Source organism: Limulus polyphemus, unplaced genomic scaffold (genome assembly GCF_000517525.1).
Source record: "Limulus polyphemus unplaced genomic scaffold, Limulus_polyphemus-2.1.2 Scaffold1547, whole genome shotgun sequence".
In the NCBI taxonomy this organism is placed as follows: domain Eukaryota; kingdom Metazoa; phylum Arthropoda; class Merostomata; order Xiphosura; family Limulidae; genus Limulus; species Limulus polyphemus.
In genome coordinates, this window is record NW_013667157.1 from 126,953 (window position 1) to 153,049 (window position 26,097).

Genomic DNA, 26,097 nt, shown 5'->3' on the forward strand with positions numbered 1-26,097 from the left:
TATCCACTCAAAAGTCTATAAAATTATATATATAAGTATAGCCAAAGGATCTACTGGCAGAACATTTTTAACCTCTACATTTGTCTGTTAAATACTGTTTTATAATATCATAAATTAATCTTTCTCTACTTTCTTCAGCCACTCCAGAATATATATATATATATATATATATATATAATTTTGATATTCTCATAGTGGTTTGTCCACACATTAGCTACACAAAGCTCCCTTACGAGTGACCAAAGGATTGTAATGCAATGTTCACAACACTAGGAACAGAACACAGGTATGGATTTTTTTTTCTTTTATTTTTACATTCACTTCATTCATGAAAATGTTTTTATGCTAAATTATATCTGTTTAAAAGCAGTGGGAATAGTCTTCTATGACAAAAAATAATGCAATTTGAGTAAACTATTTGGATGACTCAAAATTTTTCATTGGATATATTTTTAAGTTCATTGTGTTTAAACAACAATAAAAATAGGATATTATTTATTGAAAACAACCTTTACTTATTAGATGTAAACTGATCTCAACCAAGGATGTTGTTGGCAAAAGCCATTACACAACATCTGACAAAGGTTACAGGATGCCATTTTGAAAGGTGAATTCCTACATCACTGATAAATCTTTTTCAATTTTTGCCATGATTTTTATGACTTGTAGTAAGAAGTGGTGGCAGCTTTAGTCAGCAAAATAAAATATCAAAAGAAACATATTAATTAATATTCAAATAAGTAAAATCTGACTGGTTATATAAAGTTTTATTTGTTTGTTGTGCATTTAATGGTGCAAAATAATGAGGCTATCTGCACTAAACAAGTTTTAGTTGTCACGTCAGCAAAAAAGTATTAAAACAGAAGTAAAATATGATAAAAAGGTAGAAAAAGACCAAAAACTGTATTTTTTTTGTTGTGCAAATGAAGTTCATATGTAAAGAGAATAAACAAAGCCAATGGCCTGTAAAAATACGATCAATTAAGACAGTGACTCCATCTAACGTCGAAGAAAAACCCCAAGACAAAACATACCTAAAATGATGTCGCTGCTGGCAACTGCATTGATGGCATTAATGTAAAACATGGGCAACTGTGGTCGATGTTGCCAAGACAACTTTCTCTTTCCATTCCTACATACCCTAAACACCAACAAAAGGCTTTACCTAGAAAAGCTAACTGTAATGTTGCTCACTCCAAACTGACTGTCAACTGGTGTGAAGTTTTGTCTTGAAAAAAGGCCTGGGTTCCACATAAAAGATAGGCAAGGCTGCAACATCAGTGCCAGTGAGCTCATTCTCACAAATACCAACAGAGCAGAAAATCCAGAAAAATTGAATGGATAACAATGAGAAATGAGCCAGTCTATTCTGAAAGTCCTAAAAAACTGAGTGAGAGGATGACAATTAGAAATGAGCCAGTCTATTCTGAAAGTCCTAGAGAACTGAGTGAGAGGATGACAATTAGAAATGAGCCAGTCTATTCTGAAAGTCCTGGAGAACTGAGTGAGAGGATGTCAATGAGAAATGAGCCAGTCTATTCTGAAAGTCCTGGAAAACTGAGTGAGAACTCACATTAATCAATTCCATCCCCATAAAAATACACATAAAAGGTTTACAAGAACAACAACGTGAAACTGTTTGCTGTGGTGGTCCACCCCTACAAGCGAGTGCAGTCTGACACAGAGGCTGTTTGCAACTGTAGGAGGAACTTGTTCAGCAATATCATTGATATTAATGCTGAAAAGCATGACACTCAAAACACAGCACTAACGGATGACAAGTTCCTGTGTGAAGGATTGAGACAACATTGATCCCACACAGACTCAGAATTGTTTGTCACTTTAAAAGTTATGAATAAAAATGGTAAATAGCCATGTAACCCAGAAGAATGGAGATCCTGTAAGATGCCAGACCTTGTTGCAAGACGAACCAGGTGGTTCATGGCAGAGCACTGTTTGCAGAAACCTCACTGGGTGAGTAAAAGGAGGTTGTATGATTCAAGGATTCAAACAAGATGACCATTAACCATCCTTTCCAAAACCTTACAGTAACAGCAAGGAATCTCGGGATCTTTCCCAGTCTTAGAAAATTGAATGATAATAGCCCTACACCATGCATCTGGAAAATCTTCTTCCTGTCAAATCCAGTTATAAAGAATATATATAAAATGGAACTTCATAAATGAATAATAAAAAAAATGAAATTCTAAGATAAAACAATCTCGCGAGAAAAGTTTAAAATTTTCACAACCTAAAAAAATTATACAAATACTAAACAACTTTTATACATTTTTTAAACATAAATTATTTAGGAAGTGTACTAAGTTTAAGTATTTTCACTGTGAGAAGAAACAAAATGGGATATCAGTGACTCCAGTTCAGAATGGACCAAGATCTGATACAGGTTCAATCTTGTAGAGTAGCTTTGGGAACACTTACACAGTTCTGACACTTCACCTGATATATTCAAATTCTGACCACAGTTATACACTTTTTATAGTAGCATTATGAGCATATAGACAAGTCTGACACGTAGCTTGAAAAGTTTAAGTTCTGAGAGAGTTACAGACTTTGTACAGTAGCATTTGGAACATACACAGAGTTTATAATTTGCCCAACACTGTAAAAAGCACAGTAATAACTGGAGGGTGTATAGAGGATGGTGTGTTAAGGTCCAATGTCTACAGAGATGAGAATGAGCAACAAAATAAAATTCTGAAATATTTTCAGTATAATTTATGTCAATACGTTTGGTATCAAACTGTAGATTATAATTCACATTTTAGTATTATACATTATTCAATTTCTTAATTTCAAAGCAAATATTAAACAGTTAAACATAAATTTTTGTGTGTCTCATGGTATGCTTGAATGCAACACTGGTTCAAATTAGATGTTTGTGATGTCAAAATGCTAAGTCTATAGTTTTGTACGAATTAGGAACTCAAATTACCGATATTGACAAGATGGAATATAAAATAAGAACCTCATATCTTTTCAATTTGCTGAGATATTGCTCATGTACTGAATCAAACACAGTGGCCCCACTCACCTCTTTGCATTTTTGGAAATGGTCCCTTATATATACACTTACTTCAGTACATGACATGTGAATAACAAATCAAAAGCTAAGAATGTTCCCCTAGTGGCTTTCTCAGCCACTTTAAAGTGTTAGGACTCCATCTGCTTCTTTCAAACCAAGATTTCAAGGAGGTAGGTTGTGTCTTTAGTCTGCTCAAAATTTTATATTTTTTTAGACTGAAACACAGTTTAATTACTAAGCTTGATAAATTATAGTGGAATTCTATGGTATCAATAGAGTAATTTATGATTTGTTTGTTATTTAAAATGTATATATAAAACCTAAAAAATTTCTTTTCACATTCTCCACAAGGAAAAATTTCATAAGGCTTAGCAACCTATGACAAATGGCAAACAAAAACAAAGGTTGTAACTAGAAGAGATAATTGTTTGCTTTACTTCTTTATTTGCTGTTCTATGTTTTAAGAAAAACAAGTTTAAGAACTTATTTCTAAATAGTAATAATCTATATATATATAATGTATTATAATTGAAGTGTGACTGTATTTTACAAAATACTAGTTTACTAAAACACAGCCAAACAAATCACTTTGTAAAGACTAAAGGTCAGTTTTATATTATGGGATACAGTAACATGAGTGCTCATGTGCCACATCATTGTAACCTCTGTATTGTTAGCCAGGAATGGCTGAAAGGTCAATATAATAAAAATAAGAAATATATCTAAATGTATAATGTTATATATAATGTCTAAGCTATTTAGTCTAAACATTCTAGAATGAAAGAGGCATAATTTATATTTATTTCCTTTTTTTTTTATTGTGGTTACAAGATCAGTCAAACCTATCAATCTTGTACAGAGATTCATTACTGAAAATAACAGATAAAGTACAAAGTTTTTTCTTAAAAAACATTTGATACCTATCTGGACATTATAAAGATTTCACATGTGAAATCTGAAAATTTTCTGATGCATAAAAGTATTTTTAATCATCAAATGAAAATTACTTTGCATGTTGGATAGGCAGCATGCAAAAAGAAAAAAAAAAGCATGAGAAAAACATTGCTTAACAAACCTTAAGACTGAATATAAAAAAAATTTATATTTTGCATATGACAGCATTGTAATGTTTACTGATAATCTGCCAAATTTCGTTTCCATACACTTATTAATTTAAAAGTTATAGCACGTAAACTATAACAAGCACAAACTGGTTACGAGGTCAGTCCCATGGACCAAGTCTATGCTGAAATACTTAAGTTCTAATGCTACAATACACACCTTGTATAGTAGTATTACAACAACAGCTTATGAGATGAGAAGCATATCTTCAATAAATCAATCACATATGTCAAAAAGACAGTAGTTCAGAGTCAAGGACATACATTTAGAATAGAGTCAAGGTCATACCTTTAGGGTAGCATGAAGAGCATATGGACCATATGGTGGAGAATCTAACTTTGACAACTGAGGTAGAGACAGGAAGTTCTCAATCCTTGAGTTATAATAATGAATAATATGTGGCATCTGAAAATGAAGAATATTCATGACATTGTAGTGAGTGTTCCACTACTGTAGTACTCAGTAATAATGAACAAGACAACTAACATAGTACATTTAAACAAGGAACTTTTGTTAGTAGTATTAATAATAAAAGTACTGGTACAAAGAAAAACAAAAACATTTTACGCAATGTTTGCAAATGCTTCTACAGTTGCATTACATCATGTTTTAAAAAATTTTGCCAAGAACAAAGCCTCCTGTCTAACATTATCATTATTTTGCTTTGAATAACAAGAAATTACATGGAGTTATTTCAAGTTAATAATTCAGTGTTTTTAACTACAGTTGCCTTCGTATTGGACTGACAAATATTTTTTAAGTGTAGAGTACCATATTGATTCTTCACTTTAGCAATTGAGGTAACATTAAACTAATATTAACAGAATCACTGATTTTATCATTTATAAAATTTTGTCCATTAACACAGCACTCAACACTAAGTGTAAACCAACAGTTCAGGGCAGGGAAAGTTAAATATTGATTCAGGCAAGTGGTTCCAAACTCATGTGTGTCTGACAAGTAAAGAACATTTCTTTCCATACTTTTGCTATTAGCAGATAGTAATTATATATTTTTACATAAAATACTGGTTTAAAAATAGCAAAATAAATCTAGGAGTCTCCCTTTTTTTTTTTGTCAAAATTTCTTAGGAATGTTTCAACAGATAATTTTACTTACATGATAAGAGCAAGTAAATTTTGCCAGTGCTGAATATTTACTAGCTTTCACAAATAAATCTTCCCCTCTAAGTTTACAAGCACTGGTGTGCAATAAACCACTGCACAGGAGCAAATGTGTACCAACCCTTCATATTCAGGTCATGACATTTTACAGCCTTATATTCAAAATTTAATTAAACAGGTTTATTATCAATGTGCCAATAAACTTCTCATGAAAAATATAGTTTATAATTCAAGTTTGTAACTGAAAAAAAATTTTTTTTAAATATCAATTTTCATTTTTCTGTGACCCATCTAATTTCCAATTTATCAGAATTATAGTACCAGATTATAGATTCCAGCCAATTATAACACAAATTATACATAATTATATGCAAAAATCAAAAATTGTAACCTCCTACCTTCTTCATTTGCTGAGATATCAATAAATTTATCAAACCCAGCAGAGAAACCCCTTCCCCCCCTGTCTCTTTGACTTCAAGATTTTTGTTAAAACTTTACATGGCTGATGGACATGCTTAAGACCAATAGAACAAACAGATTATTCAATATATGTATCTTACAAGTTGTTGATAAGTCTTCCTGCCATATACCAGTAGTGAGCAAAAACTTAGTTTGTGGTGATCATATGCTGCTATTTTGAAACCTAAAGAAATTTTTGTAACCTATTTGTAGCTTACTTAGAAAGCCAGATATATTATTGTAGTTTCTGGACACATCCTGTTCTAGTGATGTATAAATATATGTTTGTGATGAACAACACAATGATGGCAACAGTAATAAGCATCTGACACGTGCGCATGGTAACAAGCATTTAATTCTTGAACGTTCTGGAACGTACATATTCCATCTTCAGTAAGCTATATCGAACAAGGTAAAATATTAGATACAATAATTTCTAAATTTCTACAGTTCTAACATTTTGTAAATAGTAATTAAAATACAGAGTAAAAGAATGAAGTCAATTAAAATAACAAGGAAGAATAGAATAGTGTAACAATATTATACAAGTTATTCAAAACAGACTTAATTGTAGTGAAGTCGTGTTATTATTTAAAGTTGGGAGTTCACTTGTAATAGATAAACTTTCTTTAATTATAAGTTCAATATTGGATGGACAGATGAGATGACTTTGAAATTTTAAATTCAAGATGGGATGGGACATACACACACACATGTCAAATGTTTGTTGTTGCCATCATTCTATTGTTTATCAATAAACGTTGATTCCTGTCAAATGAATCTGTCGCTGGTGTTATTAAACAACAATATAGGTTTTGCATTCTAAAATTAATGTGAAAATTAGTTGTTTGTTGTTAAGCACAAAGCTACAGAATGGGCAATCTCTGCTGTGCCCACCACGAGTATTGAAACCTGAGTTTTAGCGTTTGAGCCCTCTGACTTACTACTGAGTCACTGGAGAGGGGGCAAATATCTGAAAGTTACATGTATTTTCAAACACCCAAATGTGTAAGACTTAATGAAGAACATCTACTCAAGTGGATAGTGAGTACTACAACTATATCTTCTTTATATATTGTCATATATTCCATAACAAAACTAACTGAAATGTAAGAATTATAAACTTTTCAGCCTAACTTAACAAACCTTCAATAAAAATAAAGATCTAAAATTTTACTAGTTTGAGCTACGTAACATAACAATCAAATGGTAGTTAAGTTAGTTCTATGGGAAATAGTCAATGAGCTTCCACTGTGATTTATTACTTTAGATGCTTACTCCACAGTACAAATGACATCAATAAAACCCGGAAGATTAACAGAAAGCAGATGTGAAAAGACTAACAGTCAAAACTGTGAAGATAAGTAACTTGGAACTTTCTAATCAACAGAGCAGTCAGTGTAGAAGAAAAATGGGTATTATTCATTTTATTTCATATTTTTCTACTTTCTCTACTTTGATGATTTTACTTCAGTTAGTTTTAATGTGAAGACAAAATATTACGTTCTTACAAAAACAAACAAACTAGACATTCATTTAAGAAGTTCATACGGTTATGCAAATAAAATATGAAAACTGCATTTTGAAAAGAAGTAACTTTTCTTAGCGCGAAAATCACCTTATACTCCAGATTGGCTCTGTAAAGGCTTTAGAATTCGCAGACAAGTTGAATCTTTAGTAAAAAATACTTTACTAAAGATAATCATCTCTCTGTGTACAACAAACTTGTAACATTTACATGCCAAATTTTGTGAAGGCACACATAGTAAATTCAGAATTATAGTATACATTATTACATTTAGCTTGACAGATACAGGATTGGTCAGTTTTACTAAGTCCATCAACAGATGATTAAGAAGATTACTGAAGCACAAGATGAAATAAAAACCCCTCAGAAAACCAAGTCCACGTTTCTTTTACCAACTTTTCTGTATTGGTTTTGTTAATGGCCAAAACAGACAGTATGGAACTCTCTCACCCATGTACAACTCTGTGATATTGTTTATATATGCAATACTTTCTTAAGTTGAAAATAACTATTACCAATAAGTTGTTCCGGTATAAATATTTTCAGAAAATACTTAGAATCTTTACAACTTCTCAAGATTACCAGTGAAGCATTATATGATTGTTTGTTTTTAATTATGCACAAAGCTACACAAGGGCTATCTGTGCTCTGCCCACCACGGGTATCGAAACCCGGTTTCAAGCGTTGTAAGTCCGCAGACATACCGCTGTGCCACTGGGGGGCAACATTATATGATTGTTTGTTTTTAATTATGCACAAAGCTACACAAGACTATCTGTGCTCTGCCCACCACGGGTATCGAAACCCGGTTTCTAATGTTGTAAGTCCGCAGACATACTGCTGTGCCACTGGGGAGCAACATTATATGATTGTTTGTTTTTAATTATGCACAAAGCTACACAAGGGCTATCTGTGCTCTGCCCACCACGGGTATCGAAACCCGGTTTCAAGCGTTGTAAGTCCGCAGACATACCGCTGTGCCACTGGGGGGCAACATTTAATGATTTAGTAATCTTCAACTAAAGTGAATTACTAAGAGAAAGGATTAAGGTTTCTAACAGCAGTTCAGTAATAAACCAAATTTTCTACATAACTTCTATTCAAATAATACGATGCTTACAAACCAGACACTCAGGAACATTTTCTTTAATAATCTGCATGAAGGTGAAATGCTCTGTAGCTAAACTCTTACCATAAATGTCATAACAATCTTATTCACAAATCATAGTAGCTTTTTTATAACTAAAATCCTGCTATAAATGTCATGGTAAGGTTATTCACAAACCAGATAAAAAAACAAAAACTTTCTGTATCTCATATTCTACTTAGTTTTATCTATGAATAAAACAAAAAATTTAAAGATGAACAACAGGGCGACGGCAGCATCAACGAACATTTGACACACGTATGTTTAGAAACAAACATTCAATTCTTGAATGTTTCGGAATGTACATATTCCAAAGTATTCAAGAATTAAATGTTTGTTACTGTACATACATGTGTCAAATGTTCGTTGTTGTTGCCATCTGTCCTGTTGTTCATCATCAAACTTCGATTCCCGTCGAATGAATCTACAACAAGAAATTATGTATTTTTGAATAAAAAAAAACAACTTTTTGCTAAGTTTCATAGCATTGTCAAATCAATATATGTGAATAATGGAAAAAAAAATATTGTGTATTATGTGTTGCAGTATCAACAGCAATACTACATCACTAAACAACAGAGTAAAGAAAAGTCAAACACAGTTGTTACACAGAACAAAAAATACACAATTTACACCTGAATACGAGTTAATGATAGGTTTTTGTTTTTAACTAATACAACTTCTTTGATTTTTTATCTATTTATATAATTTTCTCTGACAATGATTTTAACATCTAAAAAAACTAAAAACTGGTTATTTTGAGCCATGTGCTCAAACACAAAGGAAAATAATTTTAAGTCTTCTTTTAATCTTGGAGATACTTGTTTGCAGGTTTCTCCAATGTAAAAATTACCACAATCTTTGATACAATAATAATGAAATGTTTTTGTACAAATTTGCACAATACACAATTTTTCTTATTGGTACAAAGGAAACTTGCACATCTAAATCCATGTTGTATTCTTTAATTGTTTTAAACCAATTTTGTGGATGTCATGTAGAAGTCTATCGATTTATTCTTATAACACAGTAGAAAGATGGTTTAACTTCAGGTTGTCATTCATTTTCATCAGATTATAAAGTTTTACTTACACTTATTTTGTAAGTTAAGTTGTGTTTACTTAAATTACTCTTCACATAACTTACAGTACGACTGATATCAAAACTATCAATGTCCATATGAGCATCCATAGTAGGCTCAGGAATTGTAGTAATCTCTACGGGCCTCAGCTCTCCTTGACGGTTTCCCTGAGTAATTGTGATCATTCGACGATTGGTACGAATTGTTATAACCCGACCACTACTGGCACTAGTAGATGTGGTAAGTGTTGGCCGAACAAATCCTTCTACACTACTCTTATGTCCCAACTAGAAAACAACAAATGAACTTAAGTTTAACATGTTATTAAAGAAAAAAATTATAAACTTACTTGAGAACATTTATTCATTTTATCATTAGGTAACAATTATACTTAAACCTTTTCATGCAAAAAAAAGCCAAGGGAATCTGAAAACTGGTTTTTCCAGAACATAAAAATCCAACTAAAGTATTTGTTTTATTTCAAGTAACCTTTCTATAGCTTGATCATTACCTGCAATCTGATTAAACTTTAACAATACAAAGAATATAAATATTTGGTTTATGACATAAGTAAAAACTTCTTTCTCGTGATAATGGTTTTAAATGTAGTTTTTCCAAAAAAAAATTCTTTATTGATTTTTTAATGTAAGGAAGCAACTTGTAAAATTCTTACTTTCCAAGTGCAAACTTGAATACTATTATTAAATTCTCATATTCATAAACAAAATTAACAGAAAATAACTAAATCACAGTTATCATCATACAGATGGCAGTTACTTGTTTACTTTCAACAGTCAACCAATTAAAATCTTCAACATCACCTTCTATCTTACAAGATCAACTACCATATAATTACCATTCTTTACCACATATAAATAATTACCATCGGGTAATTGGGACAGAGTCATACAAAAAACTCCATCCACTGTATTAATATACTATTCATTGGGATAGAGTCATACAATGAATTCTAGCCACTGTATTAATATACTATTGATTGGGTCAGAGTCATACAAAAAACTCCATCCACTGTATTAATATACTATTGATTGGATCAGAGTCATACAAAAAACTCCATCCACTGTATTAATATACTATTGATTGGGTCAGAGTCATACAATGAATTCTAGCCAAAGTATTAATATACTATTCATTGGGTCAGAGTCATACAATGAACTCTAGCCACTGTATTAATATACTATTGATTTGGACAGAGACATACAAGGAATTCTAGCCACTGTATTAATATACTATTGATTGGGACAGAGACATACAATGAATTCTAGCCACTGTATTAATATACTATTGATTTGGACAGAGACATACAATGAATTCTAGCCACTGTATTAATATACTATTCATTGGGTCAGAGTCATACATTGAATCCTAGCCACTGTATTAATATACTGTTGATTGGGTCAGAGTCATACAATGAACTCTAGCCACTGTATCAATATATTATTGATTGGGACAGAGTCATACAATGAATTCTAGCCACTGTATTAATATACTATTCATTGGGTCAGAGTCATACAATGAATTCTAGCCACTGTATTAATATACTGTTGACTGGGTCAGAGTCATACAATGAACTCTAGCCACTGTATCAATATACTATTGATTTGGACAGAGACATACAAGGAATTCTAGCCACTGTATTAATATACTATTGATTGGGACAGTCATACAATGAATTCTAGCCACTGTATCAATATACTATTTATTGGGACAGAGTCATACAATGAATTCTAGCCACTGTATTAATATACTATTTATTGGGCCAGAGTCATACAATGAATTCTAGCCACTGTATTAATATACTATTCATTGGGTCAGAGTCATACAATGAATTTGAGTCACTGTATTAATATACTATTGACTGGGTCAGAGTCATACAATGAACTCTAGCCACTGTATCAATATACTATTTGTTGGGCCAGAGTCATACAATAAACTCCATCCAATGTATTAATATATTAATTAGCTGGCTAGAGTCACATTAAAAACTCCACCAACTGTAATTAATACAATACTTACTTGACCAGAGTCATTTTGTCCCCAACCCCACAATTTATTTCTGTTGTCCAATGCAAGAGTGAAGTCAGAGCCACAGCAAATAGATATCATCTTTTTGTCATTCAGGGAAAGTACCATGCTAGGGGTTTTCTACAGAATATGAAATTCACATTAGTTATAAATATCAGGTTTAGTTTAGAGATTATAAACACTTTCAGCATGTAATCACACAAAATCAGGCTTCCTGTCATAGTGTGTATGATCATATGACACTAATTATTAATTAATGAATATTTTTATTATTATCATTACTAGATACAAAATTCCGTTTTCATTAAATGAGCTTGACTTAATCAAATTGTATCTGTAAGATATTTTTAAATTTGAGTTTATTTCTGTAACGAGGTTCGTCCATAAACTTAAAATATTTTGTAACCATTAGGAATACCATTTTTATAGTATGATGTCAACGTATTTAATAATAGTTCATTTTTCTCAATTTTTACCTTAGAGCAAACATATTTATTTTTTTCCAAAACAAACATAAAACTGACTTGTTCCTTTCGACTACCATGACCTAATTGTCCCTCCATATTCCTACCCCAAGAATACACCTCTCCATCTGTTGACAACAGCACTGAATGATGACTTCCACAAGCCACCTGAATATAAAGGGAATAAAAATAAATCTAATCAATACCTGAATAACACTTGATTGTAAAAAATATACAAATAAACATTACAGTTAAAACTAATAACAAATGTTCAAGTTCCTCCCTTCAACCAACTGACACAATTGCCTTCATCTATTATTTTTTAAAATAAAATAAAATTTTATAAAAGTAAGAGGTCATAGTTTATGACACAATATTACCAAACAAGAATGTAACACTCAAACCATTTTCAATGTTATATTCTTGTTTGCTGTGTACTTGAAACAGAAGTTGTTTGTTACTTGTGTATATTTGAATATATGTGTATACGTGTATATATGTGCATACTTGTATATGCTGAAGTAGAATGGAAATTATATTGTTTAATAATAATGTAGTTTACGCTCCATTTGAATTAATTGCACCAAGTGATAATTAAACAGGTAAGAAAAGGTGTATATTATATGGGCTTATTTGAACAGGTTAAATTGTCTTGTATGTAGGAAGCTAAAGTAGGATATCATATCCTATTGCTTTAGGAAATATTAAAACTGTATAATTTTTCTATTACCTTCTGTTACTCTGAAGCTTTAGCAATAGTAAATTGTCTTCTTTCACATTTTCCTTTCTTTGTCTTGTTTACTGTGTACTTGAAACAGAAGTTGTTTGTACGGTTTCAGTGTTATATTCTTGTTTGGTGTGTACTTCAAACAGAAGTTGTTTGTGTGGTTTCAATGTTATATTCTTGTTTGCTGTGTACTTGAAACAGAAGTTGTTTGTGTGGCTACACACGTATACACAAGTATACACGTATATACATATACACACATGTATACAAGTATGTACACATATACACAAGTATATACACATATATACAAGTGTATACACATATATACAAGTATACACGTATACACATATATACAAGTATATACACGTATACACAAGTATATACACGTATACACATATATACAAGTATATACACGTATACACATATATACACGTACATATACACATATATACAAGTATATACACGTATACACATATATACACGTACATATACACATATATAAACAAGTATACACATATATACAAGTATACACATATATACAGGTATACACATATATACAAGTATACACATATACACACACTATAAGACGATATTTTCTATATGCACTAAAATTATGCCACTGTTTTATTTCCAAGTTTATATTTAAGATTTTGCTAAGTTAGATCAAATACCCTCTTGACAGTACAAAGGCCCACAAACAAAATGCTGTGAAACAGAATTGAAGATAGTGTTTAACAAAAAAAGCTTGTCTTTAAAAATTTGTAATGCATCCTGCAGGGACTTTTGATAATAAAGTTAGAGAAAAACAACCTTTACACTCTGGATAATTATAAGAGAACTTGTATTTTAACCAATATCTCAACTTTGTAGCTTCTAGTAAAGGTTGTTTTTCTCTAACTTTATTATCAAAGTCCCTAAAATGTTTACTTAAATATTTTTGCTTGTAGCTGTTTAACAACAAGAACAAAAAAAAAGCAAGAAGTAACTTCCTAGTGTTAAAATTCATAAAAAATACAATATACTCCTGCAGAACTGGTTTTTCACTTTGATTGAAATATGAAGAACTCAACAAACCATTCAATAAACTATCAAACACAATTAGTATTTAGTATAAACACAAATTAAGTTCATGTAAAACATACTTTGAATTATATATAATATTTTACTTTGTATAATTTTTCTATGTCACTACAGAACACTGACTCTGGTAATACCACATTCATAAAACACTAATTCTGGTGCTATAACATTCACAGTACACTAATTCTGGTGCTATAACATTCACAGTACACTAATTCTGGTGCTATAACATTCACAGTACACTAATTCTGGTGCTATAACATTCACAGAACACTAATTCTGGTGCTATAACATTCACAGAACACTAATTCTGGTGCTATAACATTCACAGAATACTAATTCTGGTGCTATAACATTCACAGAATACTAATTCTGGTGCTATAACATTCACAGAACACTAACTCTGGTGCTATAACATTCACAGTACACTAATTCTGGTGCTATAACATTCACAGAATACTAATTCTGGTGCTATAACATTCACAGAATACTAATTCTGGTGCTATAACATTCACAAATAACTAACTCTAGAGGTAAGATGTTACAGAACACAAACTTTCAGAAAACACTAACTGCATAAAATGAAAATTCCTAATGAGCAATAAATAATTTAGTAAGACAAAAGATGATTGATTGGTTGGTTGATTGCTAAGTGTTTTATGGTGTAAAGCACCAGGGCTATCTGCACCAAATAATCTAATAAAATCGAAAACAAAAGAAATGAAATTTCACAAAAAGTAGAAATATACTTGAAACTTTTTTATGTTTTTTTGTAGTGAAACAAGGTTGATAAACTGAAGAAAATGAAAAAGGTCATGAGCCCATAATAAGTTAAAACTTTGAACAATCTGAACAACATCACCAACATGTAAGGTAAATGTCATGACAAAATGTGTCAAAAATGATGCCACCACTGAGAACTGTAGCTATGGCATGTAATTAAAATGTGGGAAAACATGACCTAAGTGTCACAAAGGCCACACATGGGTGGTCAGTAGTCCCTTGGAGAGGAAATGCGGCCGATGTAGAGCTGAGATAATACAATTTCCGCTCTCCGATTCTTATGACAACTGGACAGCGAAACAATCACAGTAGGTTTTATCTGGAATAGCTTGTTCTGATGCTGTTCAACCCAGATCGACTGCCAACTGGTAAGAAGCCCTGCCTTGACGACAGGCCTGAAGGCACATAAGGGACAAGCAGGGTTGTGACATCACCAGATCAAACAGATTTAGTTGCAATATCAGCGAGCTCAATCTCATGAATACCAACATGGCCAGAAATCCAAAGAAACTGAATTAATATGAAAGATAAAGAAAAATGGGCCAGTCTTTTTGAATGTTCAAAAGAACTGGGTGAGAACTGATAGCAAGCAATTCCAGAGTCTGCAAAGAGCTAAGCGAGTCATTATAAATAGTACAGTCCATATACTGTTTAGTCCTGATATGACCCAAGGCAAGTGAAATGGCATATAACTCAGCAGCAAACAAAGCATCTGTAGATGGTATCCTGTGAGCAACTACAGTCACAAAAAACGATGGCATAGTCCACAGAGTCACCCGACTTTGAACCATCTATAAAAAATAGGGACAGAAGAATGATATGAAAGGTGTTCATGAAAAATATAACAGTACTTCTAGTCAAGACTTCTTCAGATGACTCAAGGAAAGGTCAGAGATGGAGATGGTAACAAGCCATGGTGGAATACAATTATCATCATATTCTGCCATATCATCCAATGTTAAGCCCAGCTCACTCAATTGCACTTGGAGACAAAGGCCAAAGGTAGGAATAGCTGATTGTCTATTTTTAAAAAGCACAGCTCATTGAAGCATGAAGATACAATGCCAAGTTGGATGCTGGACGTAAGGAAAAGAGCTTTGCAGCATACTGTAAAGACAACTGCAAATATCAGAAGTGAAGTGGACTTTCATAGGACTCAGTATAGAAACTCTGTACCAGAGAAGTACAGAAAGCCCCTGATGATGTACAGTGTCCAATACCTTCTAGGCAGAGTTCCAGGCTGAACCATAGACCAGAGATCAATAGTCCAGCTTTAATCGAATAAAGGCATGATACATCTTTAGCATAGAACACCTATCTGTTCCATAAGAAGTGGAAGAGAGGATGCTGAAGATATTCAGTGCCCTTGTACACTTGACATAAATCTGCTTAATGTGAGGAATAAAAGACAGCTGACAGTCAAAGAGAATCCCCATGACCTTAGTCTCAACCACCAAGAGAATAGCAGTACTCCCAGATGAAGCTCTGGATCAGGGTGTAGTCCCTGCTGGTGGCAAAAGTGCACACAGATAGTTTTAGGTGATGAGAAAGTGAAACTTCTTGAGGTGGTCCACTCTGATAAGAGAGCGAGGGAAGTCTGAAGCTGCTGCTCAATAAACTTCTTATTCAACAACTGACAAGATATCTGAAAGTCAACATAGAAGCAATTAGCAACTATGGCAGGAAGTTGTACGGTGATAACATTGAGCTTAATACTAAAAAGTGTGACACACTAGGCACAGCCCCACGGGGCCCCAAAGCTCCTATGTGAAGGATCAAGATTATGTTGATTCCACACAGACTTGGAAGGACCTGTTGGATACAAAAACTACAAAGAAAAATTGGTAAATAGCCACATAACCCACAGAAGTAAAGGTCCTATAAAATAAACTGCCATGTAGTATTATAAGCCTTCTCCAGATCAAAAACGATTCTAACAAGATACTCCCTCTTGAGGAAGGGTTCCTTGATTGACATTTCAAGTTGAATCAGGTGGTCCACTGTGGATCACTGCCTGCAGAAACCACACTAAGGGGGTGAGAGAAGGTTGTTCACCTCAAGGAACCAAACAAAACAAGCATTAACCATCTTCTCCAAAACCTTACAGATGCAACTAGTCAGAGGAATAGGATGATATTTAGAAGGAATCTTGGGATCATTCCTAGGCTTAGAAAAAGAGATGACAATAGCCTTATGCCAGCGTTTCCCAAACATTTTCGGACACGGAACATTTTTCAGCTCTAAAACTATTAACAGAACCCTTAAGAAGCAATCTTAGGTTAAAAAGTTAAATGATAAAAATTATCATCAGAAGTTTTCAGTTTAAAGTTAAGTTTTGTTCCAAATGATCATGGAACTGGTAGATGCTGGAAATGAATTTAATCCAAGATTCCTTCTGGCTTTGATGTCTGACCTGCATGGGAATGAGTCTGCTAAAAAGCCATTCAGTTCTGAAGAGCGAAGTATCTGCGGAAGATATCCAACTTGCATTTCTGAGCCTTTTACACAGGTAAGCAGTCAGGAGTCCACCATGGACAGCACTAACATAACAAACGTGTTGACCTTTAGGGATAGTATGAACAGCTACCTAGACAATACAGTCAGTAACTGCCTTCACACAGTCATCAACAGAGGCGAGGTCAATGACAGCAGGATCAAGCTCTGAAAGAGCAGTGAAGGAGGGCCAGTCAGCATGCTTCAACTTCCATTGTGGCACACAAGTCGGATGGCATCAACTGTAGCCAATCTCCCTCATAATAATGGGAAAAGTATCAATGTACTGGGAGCCATTGTCCACCCTCCAAGAAAAACTAGGAAAAAGGGAATGTGAACAAATCAACAGTTCAATGCCAGTAAAAAGACTGATTAGGGGTGTGAAAAGAAAGGTTATGACCTGAGAGCGTACATTCCACAGGATATTATCACTACCCCAGAGTGGCTTTTGTCCATTAAAGTCTCCCAGGATGAAGAAGGGAGAAGGCAACTTCTCAACAAGATCAACGTCTGCTTGATCGGAATCTTCTCCTGGCAACAGATAAAGGGTATAAAGTGTGATGGTACAACCACTGGAGACACAGATGGCAACAGCTTACAGTGGTGTATTGTGTGGCACATGAATGTTGTGCAAATTCTAGTCAACTAGCAACCTATCTTTTCTGTAAAGGTAAAAAATTCCAGAAGGTGATAGTATTGGCAGGTCCTAATAGTATCTCTCGTAAGGAAATATATACAGGGGGATAAGAATTCATCAAAGCCTTAACGTCGTCCCACTTAAAGCATAAACTTCGACAGTTCCAATGTATCAGAGTGACCATTTTTTACCTAGATGGTGTGGAAAATCTAGGTTTTTGTTTTAGTTTACCACCACAGTTATTTTGTGTATATAAGAAAGAGGGTGATAGACCTACATGGAACCTGACCTGATATGAGCACAATTCGTATGAATGAGTGGGGGACCAATTGATGGTCCTACACATTGGGGCCTATTGAGAAGGAACCAAGCATTCACTCATTTCATTGTTTAGATCAGAGATGGGAGTAGACATTGACTTATCTACTAGCCTTTCCATAGAAAGTAGGAGACCTCTGAAAATGGGAGAGAAAGATTACATTAGAGGAACAATGAGATCCATCTAAACTCCCACCATGGCAGTGAAACATACTGCAGTAGCATAAATCTGTTTGGGAAGAGGGGGTTACCAACTTCTACACCTCCAAATAAGAAATATTGTTAACACTCTTAAGTTTCTGGACCTCTTTTTTCTTCCATCCATTTCGGTCATGATTGAGAATTGGATGGATGGGAACCTGAGAAGTTGACACATTGAGGCTCTATCTGGCACTTGTTGCCATCATAGTTTTTGCTATTGCAACGACCACAAGTTAACTGATCTTGGCAACATATTTTTAATGTCCAAATTGCTGACAAGGAAAACACAGTGTGTGTTAGGAATGTAAGGTTAGACTGTACAGTTCAGATATCCTGCCTTAACTCTTTCCATATGGACATCCTTTTTTGCACATTTCATGAGGTTTTACAGAGTTACATTTGAAATTTAATTAAACTACTTTATTATCATGGTATGCGAATAACCCTGGCATCAAAACATAGCTGATATTCCAAACTTAAATAAATTATATATATTTTAAGAACTTAATTTCATAAGGCAATATTTTTAAAAAATCCTAAATTTCCCTAAGTATGAGAATTGTTACATTTGCTCTTTAAACGGTTCCCCTTTTCTACTTTATTCACCATTCCTCTGAGACGCATGGAATTTAATGCAAATTACTCAGACAAAGCATAGTTTTTATAGTCTTCAATTTTATTTGGTCACAGGGCCATAAACTAGAAAATCAGACCACTTTTGCCACACCCAACTGTCAAATTCTCTCTTGAACAAATTGCCAATAGTTCTCTCTGACATTTAACACTATATTATTCATAACCAATAGAAAGCCAAAGGTTTAATCTATCAAATGACGTATTATATTACATTGTTTTCCATACAGAGAATTGTCTATTTCACTTCCAGTTCAAAGTTTATTCCCATGGGTAACACATCGACAAGCTAAGCTGACTTTTAAACAGCTTTTATCGCATAGTTAGAAAGCCAGAAAAATTGTGATAGTTATGGATCCTTGTTTGCTTTTCACATGTTATTATCCTGTGTTCTATGGTGCATTATTTAATTAAATAAAAAAATATTTAGTGTAGTAGTACCATTAGTATAAAAGAGTAGGGTTAAGTTTCATTGACAGTCGACAGATACAAAAAAGAAGACCCAGGTAAGTATTTCTTGTTTTATATGTGTAATCTTTACTTATTTTTATAAAATTCAAAAATTTTTAGATTAGATTAGGTAAATTAAAATATAAAATAAAAAATGTTCATGAGGTACATTCATAAGCAACTCATGAGTAGCCTATGTGGTACATAATTAGATAAGGCTGCGTGAGCTACACATTTGCGAAGTGATTTTCAACATGCCTGGTGGAAATATTAGTTAGACACGGTTCAAAGGGCAATAAAAAAATATAATTTCAGTAAAAACAGATGTATACTGTTATGATTTTTAAGCTATTCAGGATAAACAAGTGTAGTTTCATATTACATTCGGAAGTCATTCTAGAAAGAAAAAATTTAATTTAGATTTATTTTGTACCTTTATATGGTGGTTACGAGGTTGGTCATATTGACCAACCTCATAAGAGTTAGGGTAGAGAAAATATCAGACAAAATATAATCTTTTACTCAAAATAAAGTTGAAATTTATTTAGGAAGTTTTAGAGATTATGCAAATGAAACTGAAGAATTTTCAGATGAAGAAAAGTATTTTTAATTTTAACGTGAAAATCACATTGCACTCGAAGCAGACAATACTTTCATTCACTCCATATATTCATGGAGAATTTTTTAATGAAAGTACTTCATTAAAATTCTGATTTTTTGTCTACAAAAGACTCTTAATGCTTACTGAAAGCAAAACTTCGAGAAGATACACAAAACATATTAGTAGTTATAGTATGGAAACTATAAAAGTCAATTTGGGGTCACAAACAGAGTCTGTAGCAAGATTGTTAACAGTGACTGGATGATGTGGGATGTTGTCTGTCAAAATTAGGATCCTAGTTGGCTCAGATATTCCAAGTAGAAACACACCTCAGTGCAGTCACTGTCACTTCTTGACTGGAAAGACCAGTGAGTAGTTCCAACTCTGGGATGTCAAGTAGATTCTTCTCCACTATAACTCCCCTTAAGGAATTCAAAGTAGTATGGGGAGTAACATCAATGGGTATATCCTCAATACATTTTTTTACTTGAAAAAAGTTCATTGTCATGTGGTCGTGATATTTCAATCAATGGTTCCTCAGATCTTAATCGACTTGAGAGAGCTGGCAAGTTCCTCAAAGCCCTTTTTAATAAAAAGTGGTGACATTTTAGAAACGACCTATCAGAAAGAGAATGCGAGGTTAAAAATCAAGGTACATATGAAACAAGTGATGATGCCAAGACAGTGACAATTTCTTCCTTCCATGGTCATTTACAATGATTGTTGAATATCCATAAAGAACAGAAAAAAATTTCAGTACCCACCTACCTCATCTAACATGGATGGAGTCCTACAAGGGGATACACCAAACTGTCTAACTAAGACAATGAGGCCATACCAGGGTTTCATGGGCACTATACCCTCACACCAACATTGGACATAACATCCACAACACCCCTTGAGGATGTCAGATATATGGCACTTTGTTGACCCTAGCTCCATTGCACCAACCAACTGCCCCTGGTGGTGTGTGTGTGGGGGATCACTTGTCTATAGGAATTCAAGGCCAAGGTGGTGTGTTGCAGTGCCCCCAACACTACTCCTCCATTGGGATCCTCTTTTATCTTTTACAGGTTACCACACATAAACATGTGGGTGGATGTTTGAATCCCAGAGGAGGTAAACTGTACAGACAGAACCTTCCCTGGGAGATCCCCTCACCATGTATAAAAAATCTACATCAAAGGAACAAAAGAAGAAGTATTGTTTATGGGTTTCTTTCAAAGCAGTCTCACAACAAATTTTGGAAATTTCACAAATTAAAAGAATAAAGAAATACTTAACCAAACTGTATTGTTCTTTTAAAGTATAAACTAGATACAATTTCATACAAGTTTCATACAATTTGGTTAAGTATTTCCACTGTATCAAGGAAAAAAAATTAGGGGATGTCAGTGACACCCTCTAGTCTGGAACATCATAAGTAATTTCATCACTATTTATTGATATTCTAGATACTTTAAGCCAACTGTGTCATCAAAGACATTCGAAAGTCACAAAGTTATTGATGTTTACTGAAAATTCTGTTTAGTTATACCTATTAACTAAAACATACACTTTGAATCTTATTTGAAGCATATTTACATAAAACCTACCAGTTTTATTTGTCCATGAACTACAGAAGTGTCTATATGTCTTGGCAGAAGATGAACCTGAGATAGTTCTGTTGGTCGACTAGAAGATAATGGCTGTTTTGAGCTTCCCATAGGAATCACAGGAGATGAAGATATTTCTGGTGGGCGGTTAGCCCCCGAGTGTTGCCTGGCTCGACGACTTGACTGTGCCTGAAGTCGCAACACTTGGGGATTGCAACCCCACATGTACAGCTTGTTTGTAGTTGTTACTGCAATCTGGGGGAAAAAAATCTCAGAAGTTGAACAGTAATTTGTTTGTAAAAGCATTTTTTTTATTTTGAAAAAAAAAAGTCCATAGATATGGATTCTTATAAATTTTCCCATACAATGTACAAGATCAACTTATTAATAATTAATGAAGAATTTAAGTCAATTTGGCTATTACCCGTAATGTCATAAGGAAGCTTCAGTTTTCATCTTTTGAACCTATACTTTCACTGTAACCGAATGTCACCTCTTAACCCTTTCCGAAACTGAGTTTCAAACTTCATAAGTTAAACATTTTAAAATATTTCAACTTTCATTTCTGTCACGTCTTTTTTTTTTGTATTATTTTAAAGATTATATTTGTTACCCAACCACATTTCAGCATTTCCACTTAGATTAATGTTTATTTTACATTTTTATGATTTCTGTTTAACTGTGCATTCACTAGTTGAACTCATGTTTCATTTATATTACAGCTTAGAGGCACCTTAAGAACAATGAATAGTTTTCAACTTTGAAAAGGAATACAGTGTATAAAGTAAATACTCACCAGAAAGGAGAGGTTATAACCTTTAAGCCTCAGTAATCTAGATTACAATACATGTGCATTGTCTGAAGCATGATGAGCTTGGGCCCAGTTATAAAAATACACAAAGTAATTTCCAAAAAAACGTTTTGGATATTTGTTTTTTAGTCTCCTAATTATGTTCTTTTTTGTCACTGATACTATGTTAACTCCAAACTTTAATAAAAATACTTCTGTACCAAATCATCAGGTAAGAATTTTTAGGTTTAAAGAATACAGGTAGTCAAAAGCTTGTGATGGAAAATTATTTAAATGACCCAAATATCTTTTAATTAATACATTCAATAATTGTTAGGGTGCAAATGTTTTTTCTAGGCTGGCAAAATATGATTATAATTAATTTTACTTCTCATGAGACATTAGTATTAGGACTATTTTTTATCATTACGTTCATTATTCAGTCCCTTTTCAAGAAAATTATGATTTTATAGTAGTATTTCAACCACACTATGTCTGCCATATCCACTGCTGACAATGCATTTCATTCAATACAAAGCAATTCATACTATGATGATTAAATACGTAATAGTGTTGCTATTTTAATAAGTAAGGTCACTATTAACTGAAATATCTTTGACAATCATATCATGTTAGAAGCATGACTCTCATTCAAAAACTGATTTGGGGAGTAATTACAGAATTACATAAAATATGTTGCTCGTTAGGAACAAGACAACTTCAAAAATTGGTAAGGTGACTAGTGATCCAAAAATAGACTTCGTATGGCCAAAACTACTACTGGTAAATACCTGGAGGAATGCAAGAAATAAAGAAAAACAGGAATGTAAACAAATGAAAAAACAAAAAGAACTATTTAAAATAAGTAATTATTACCAACCTAAACAGAATATCTGACTGTCGTATAACTCAGTATTATACTCACGACATGGAAATATCCAGAAGATAACATGTGAACAGTTTCTGGTAAATCTACATGCTGAGGCCAACAGTGTTTACTTAATGTGCCTTGTCCTATCTGCCCAAACATTCCACAACCAAAAGTGTACACTTTTCCCTAAGCAAAGATTGGAACAAAAAATTATTTAAAAATTTGGTGATAAAATAGTTACATAATTGAAAACAAAAAACAAAAAAACATGCTAAAGTATACACAATTTTTATATTATAATTCTAACAATAGCAACTCGTGGCTATTCTTCTCTAAATGAAACAATCGAAATAATTTACATTATTGCACAAGTTTTCCAAATTAGCAAAACAAAGCTTTTTATTGAGTAAATATGATGTTTTTAACAATAAACCTCTCACTGATCTAAACTAAAACAAATGATCCTCTTAACAGGTTTCAAAAACTTGCCAGTTTTGTTAAGATGGCAGTGTGTCCCTGTCCAGCAGCAACAGCAATGACTTGTTTATCTAGCAAAGACTTCACTAAGATGGGATGATCTTGGTCTTCTGGGTTCCCTAATCCTAGTTGGCCATGTACTCCCCATCCCCAACTGTACATCCTAGTACAGAGAGAATAACAGTCACACCATTAACTACTCACTCAGGTAGAGAGGAGTAACAAGATTTACAAATGGCCTTATTTATCCACAAAACATTGTAATGCACATTGATTACTTTAACTGTAGTCAAGTAACGATCATACATATACATTAATGTTTCATTAAATTTTATTATGGACATTACAAATATATACAGAATTGGAAATAATTATGGAAATGGTGAGGAAAAAGGAAATAAAACACCAGTATGAACTTCAGTCTCGTGTTGATAGTTATGATTGGTTGTCATCCGAATATGCCACAACCAACATGCACTAATTATTGTATGAATTCAGTCACTGCTGTTAGGACTGAAACACCAGATGTCAAGCAAAGTTCTGGACAGTCAGAAACACTCCATGCAAACAGTCAGAGCAAGATTTTGAATATGGTACCTGAAACTGGCACTGATAATAATAGAAGTGGATGACGTAGAAAAACAAAACTCTCCAAAAGATACGATCAGTACTTCAGGATATGTTGTTCGAGAGACAGAGAGAGCGACAATGGTCGAGTACAGATCTTTCCAACGACCTTACTATAAATATGAGTATGAATATTGCTTTGAGAGCAGTAAGATAACATTTGCCTGAATTGTTTCAAATATGGATGTGCAGCTGCTGAAAAAACATTGTTCAAGGGGTAACCAAACCAAAAAAGTTGAAATGGAAATCAAAGAACAAACAGTTAAATGAAAAAATAATGAGATGTGTAAATAAATAAATAAATCCAAGTCAAATTGTTTAACAATAATCAATGACAATCTGTTCAATATCAGGGAGGAGAATGGCATCACAGCGAACGTACAATATCTACAATGAAACATGGTGGGAATCAGTACAAGTCTAGGGCAGCACTTGAAGCACATTATAATCTATGATGTAATTCCCACAGGAACACAACTCATCCTACAGGGATTCCTTTTTTTCCATAACCATAATGATCTTAACAACTAGTTTGGGATTGTCTAGTACTTTTGGGAACTAAGAATTTTTACACCTGGGTGGCTAGCCCAGATAGCAACCATATAGGATGAGCATGTTTAGTGACATGGATTCCAAATCACAACCCTAAAATTGTGAGTCAAGTGCCCTAACCACAAGGCAATGCCAGACCCAGCTCATCACACAGGAATTCATGTTCCAGAAACATAATAATCACAAGCAACAAATTGGGTAAAACTATATCTTGAGTGTAAAAGAGACAAATAGAACACTCATAACCATGACTTGGCATACACAAAGTCCTGATATGAATGTCCTTATGGCCTATGTAAAAATTGAGAAGGTCAAAAAATGACAAAATAACTTTACAGAGTTGTGGGAAGTAATGCAAGACACGTATAACAAGATGTAATGCTCTGTACAGAGCAAAGGGTTGAAATCTACCATCCAGTTGCCATTACTGATTCTTTGTGACCTCTGTATGTGTATTGCTTGTAAGTTTCCATAATTACTTCCACTGTTGTGCATGCATAAGACAATAATCTAAACAAGATCACGCATGTACATTTAACATTACCTTAACCATAGTGTGGATACCACAATGTGGACATATATAACACTAACTCTAGACTGAACACTGCCATATTTTTTATGTGTATCATACTCCAAATCTAGTCAGGACAAAGTTATACAGGTATGATCATGATACATCAAGGTTAGTATGACATTACCATACATGTACATGTATCATACTTCAAAATTTATTTTACATTGTTATACTTACAAATGTATAATATTTGAAAACTAGTTTTGCATTGCTATACATGTATACGCATGATGAAAAAAATTATGATGCTTGAAAACTAGTTTCACATTGCTATACAGGTAAGAGTATGATACTTGAAAATATTTCACAGTGTTATATACACATGTGTGATATTTGAAAACTTGTTTCACATTGCTATACATGCATATGTATCATACTTGCATATCAGTTTCACATTGTTATATATGCACATGTACGATACTTGAAAACTAGTTTCACATTGCTGTACATGTATCAGTATGATACTTGAAAATTAGTTCCACATTGCTATACATGTATGTGTGTGATACTTAAACTCTAATCCAGATTCTGCTTTACGTGTGCCTTTCTAACTCTTGTCTGGACACCACCAAACATATACCTGTATGACACATTAACTTTAGTCTGGACACCACCAAATATATACATGCATGACACATTATCTCTAGTCTGGACACCACCAAACATATACCTGT

General features: G+C 33.3%; 1 protein-coding gene across 1 annotated transcript in view; it reads right to left on the bottom strand.

Moving 5' to 3' along the window:
• LOC106464039 overlaps positions 1–26,097 on the bottom strand; it is a 91,701-nt gene that overhangs the window by 9,887 nt on the left and 55,717 nt on the right. Inside the window, exons 19-25 of the mRNA XM_022391699.1 lie at positions 23,683–23,833; positions 23,248–23,379; positions 21,533–21,787; positions 12,075–12,182; positions 11,542–11,670; positions 9,570–9,791; positions 4,454–4,570 (exon numbers count right to left, since the gene is read on the bottom strand). Of these exons, the coding sequence (XP_022247407.1) occupies positions 4,454–4,570; positions 9,570–9,791; positions 11,542–11,670; positions 12,075–12,182; positions 21,533–21,787; positions 23,248–23,379; positions 23,683–23,833 (1,114 nt within the window). The remainder of the gene's footprint in view (positions 1–4,453; positions 4,571–9,569; positions 9,792–11,541; positions 11,671–12,074; positions 12,183–21,532; positions 21,788–23,247; positions 23,380–23,682; positions 23,834–26,097) is intronic.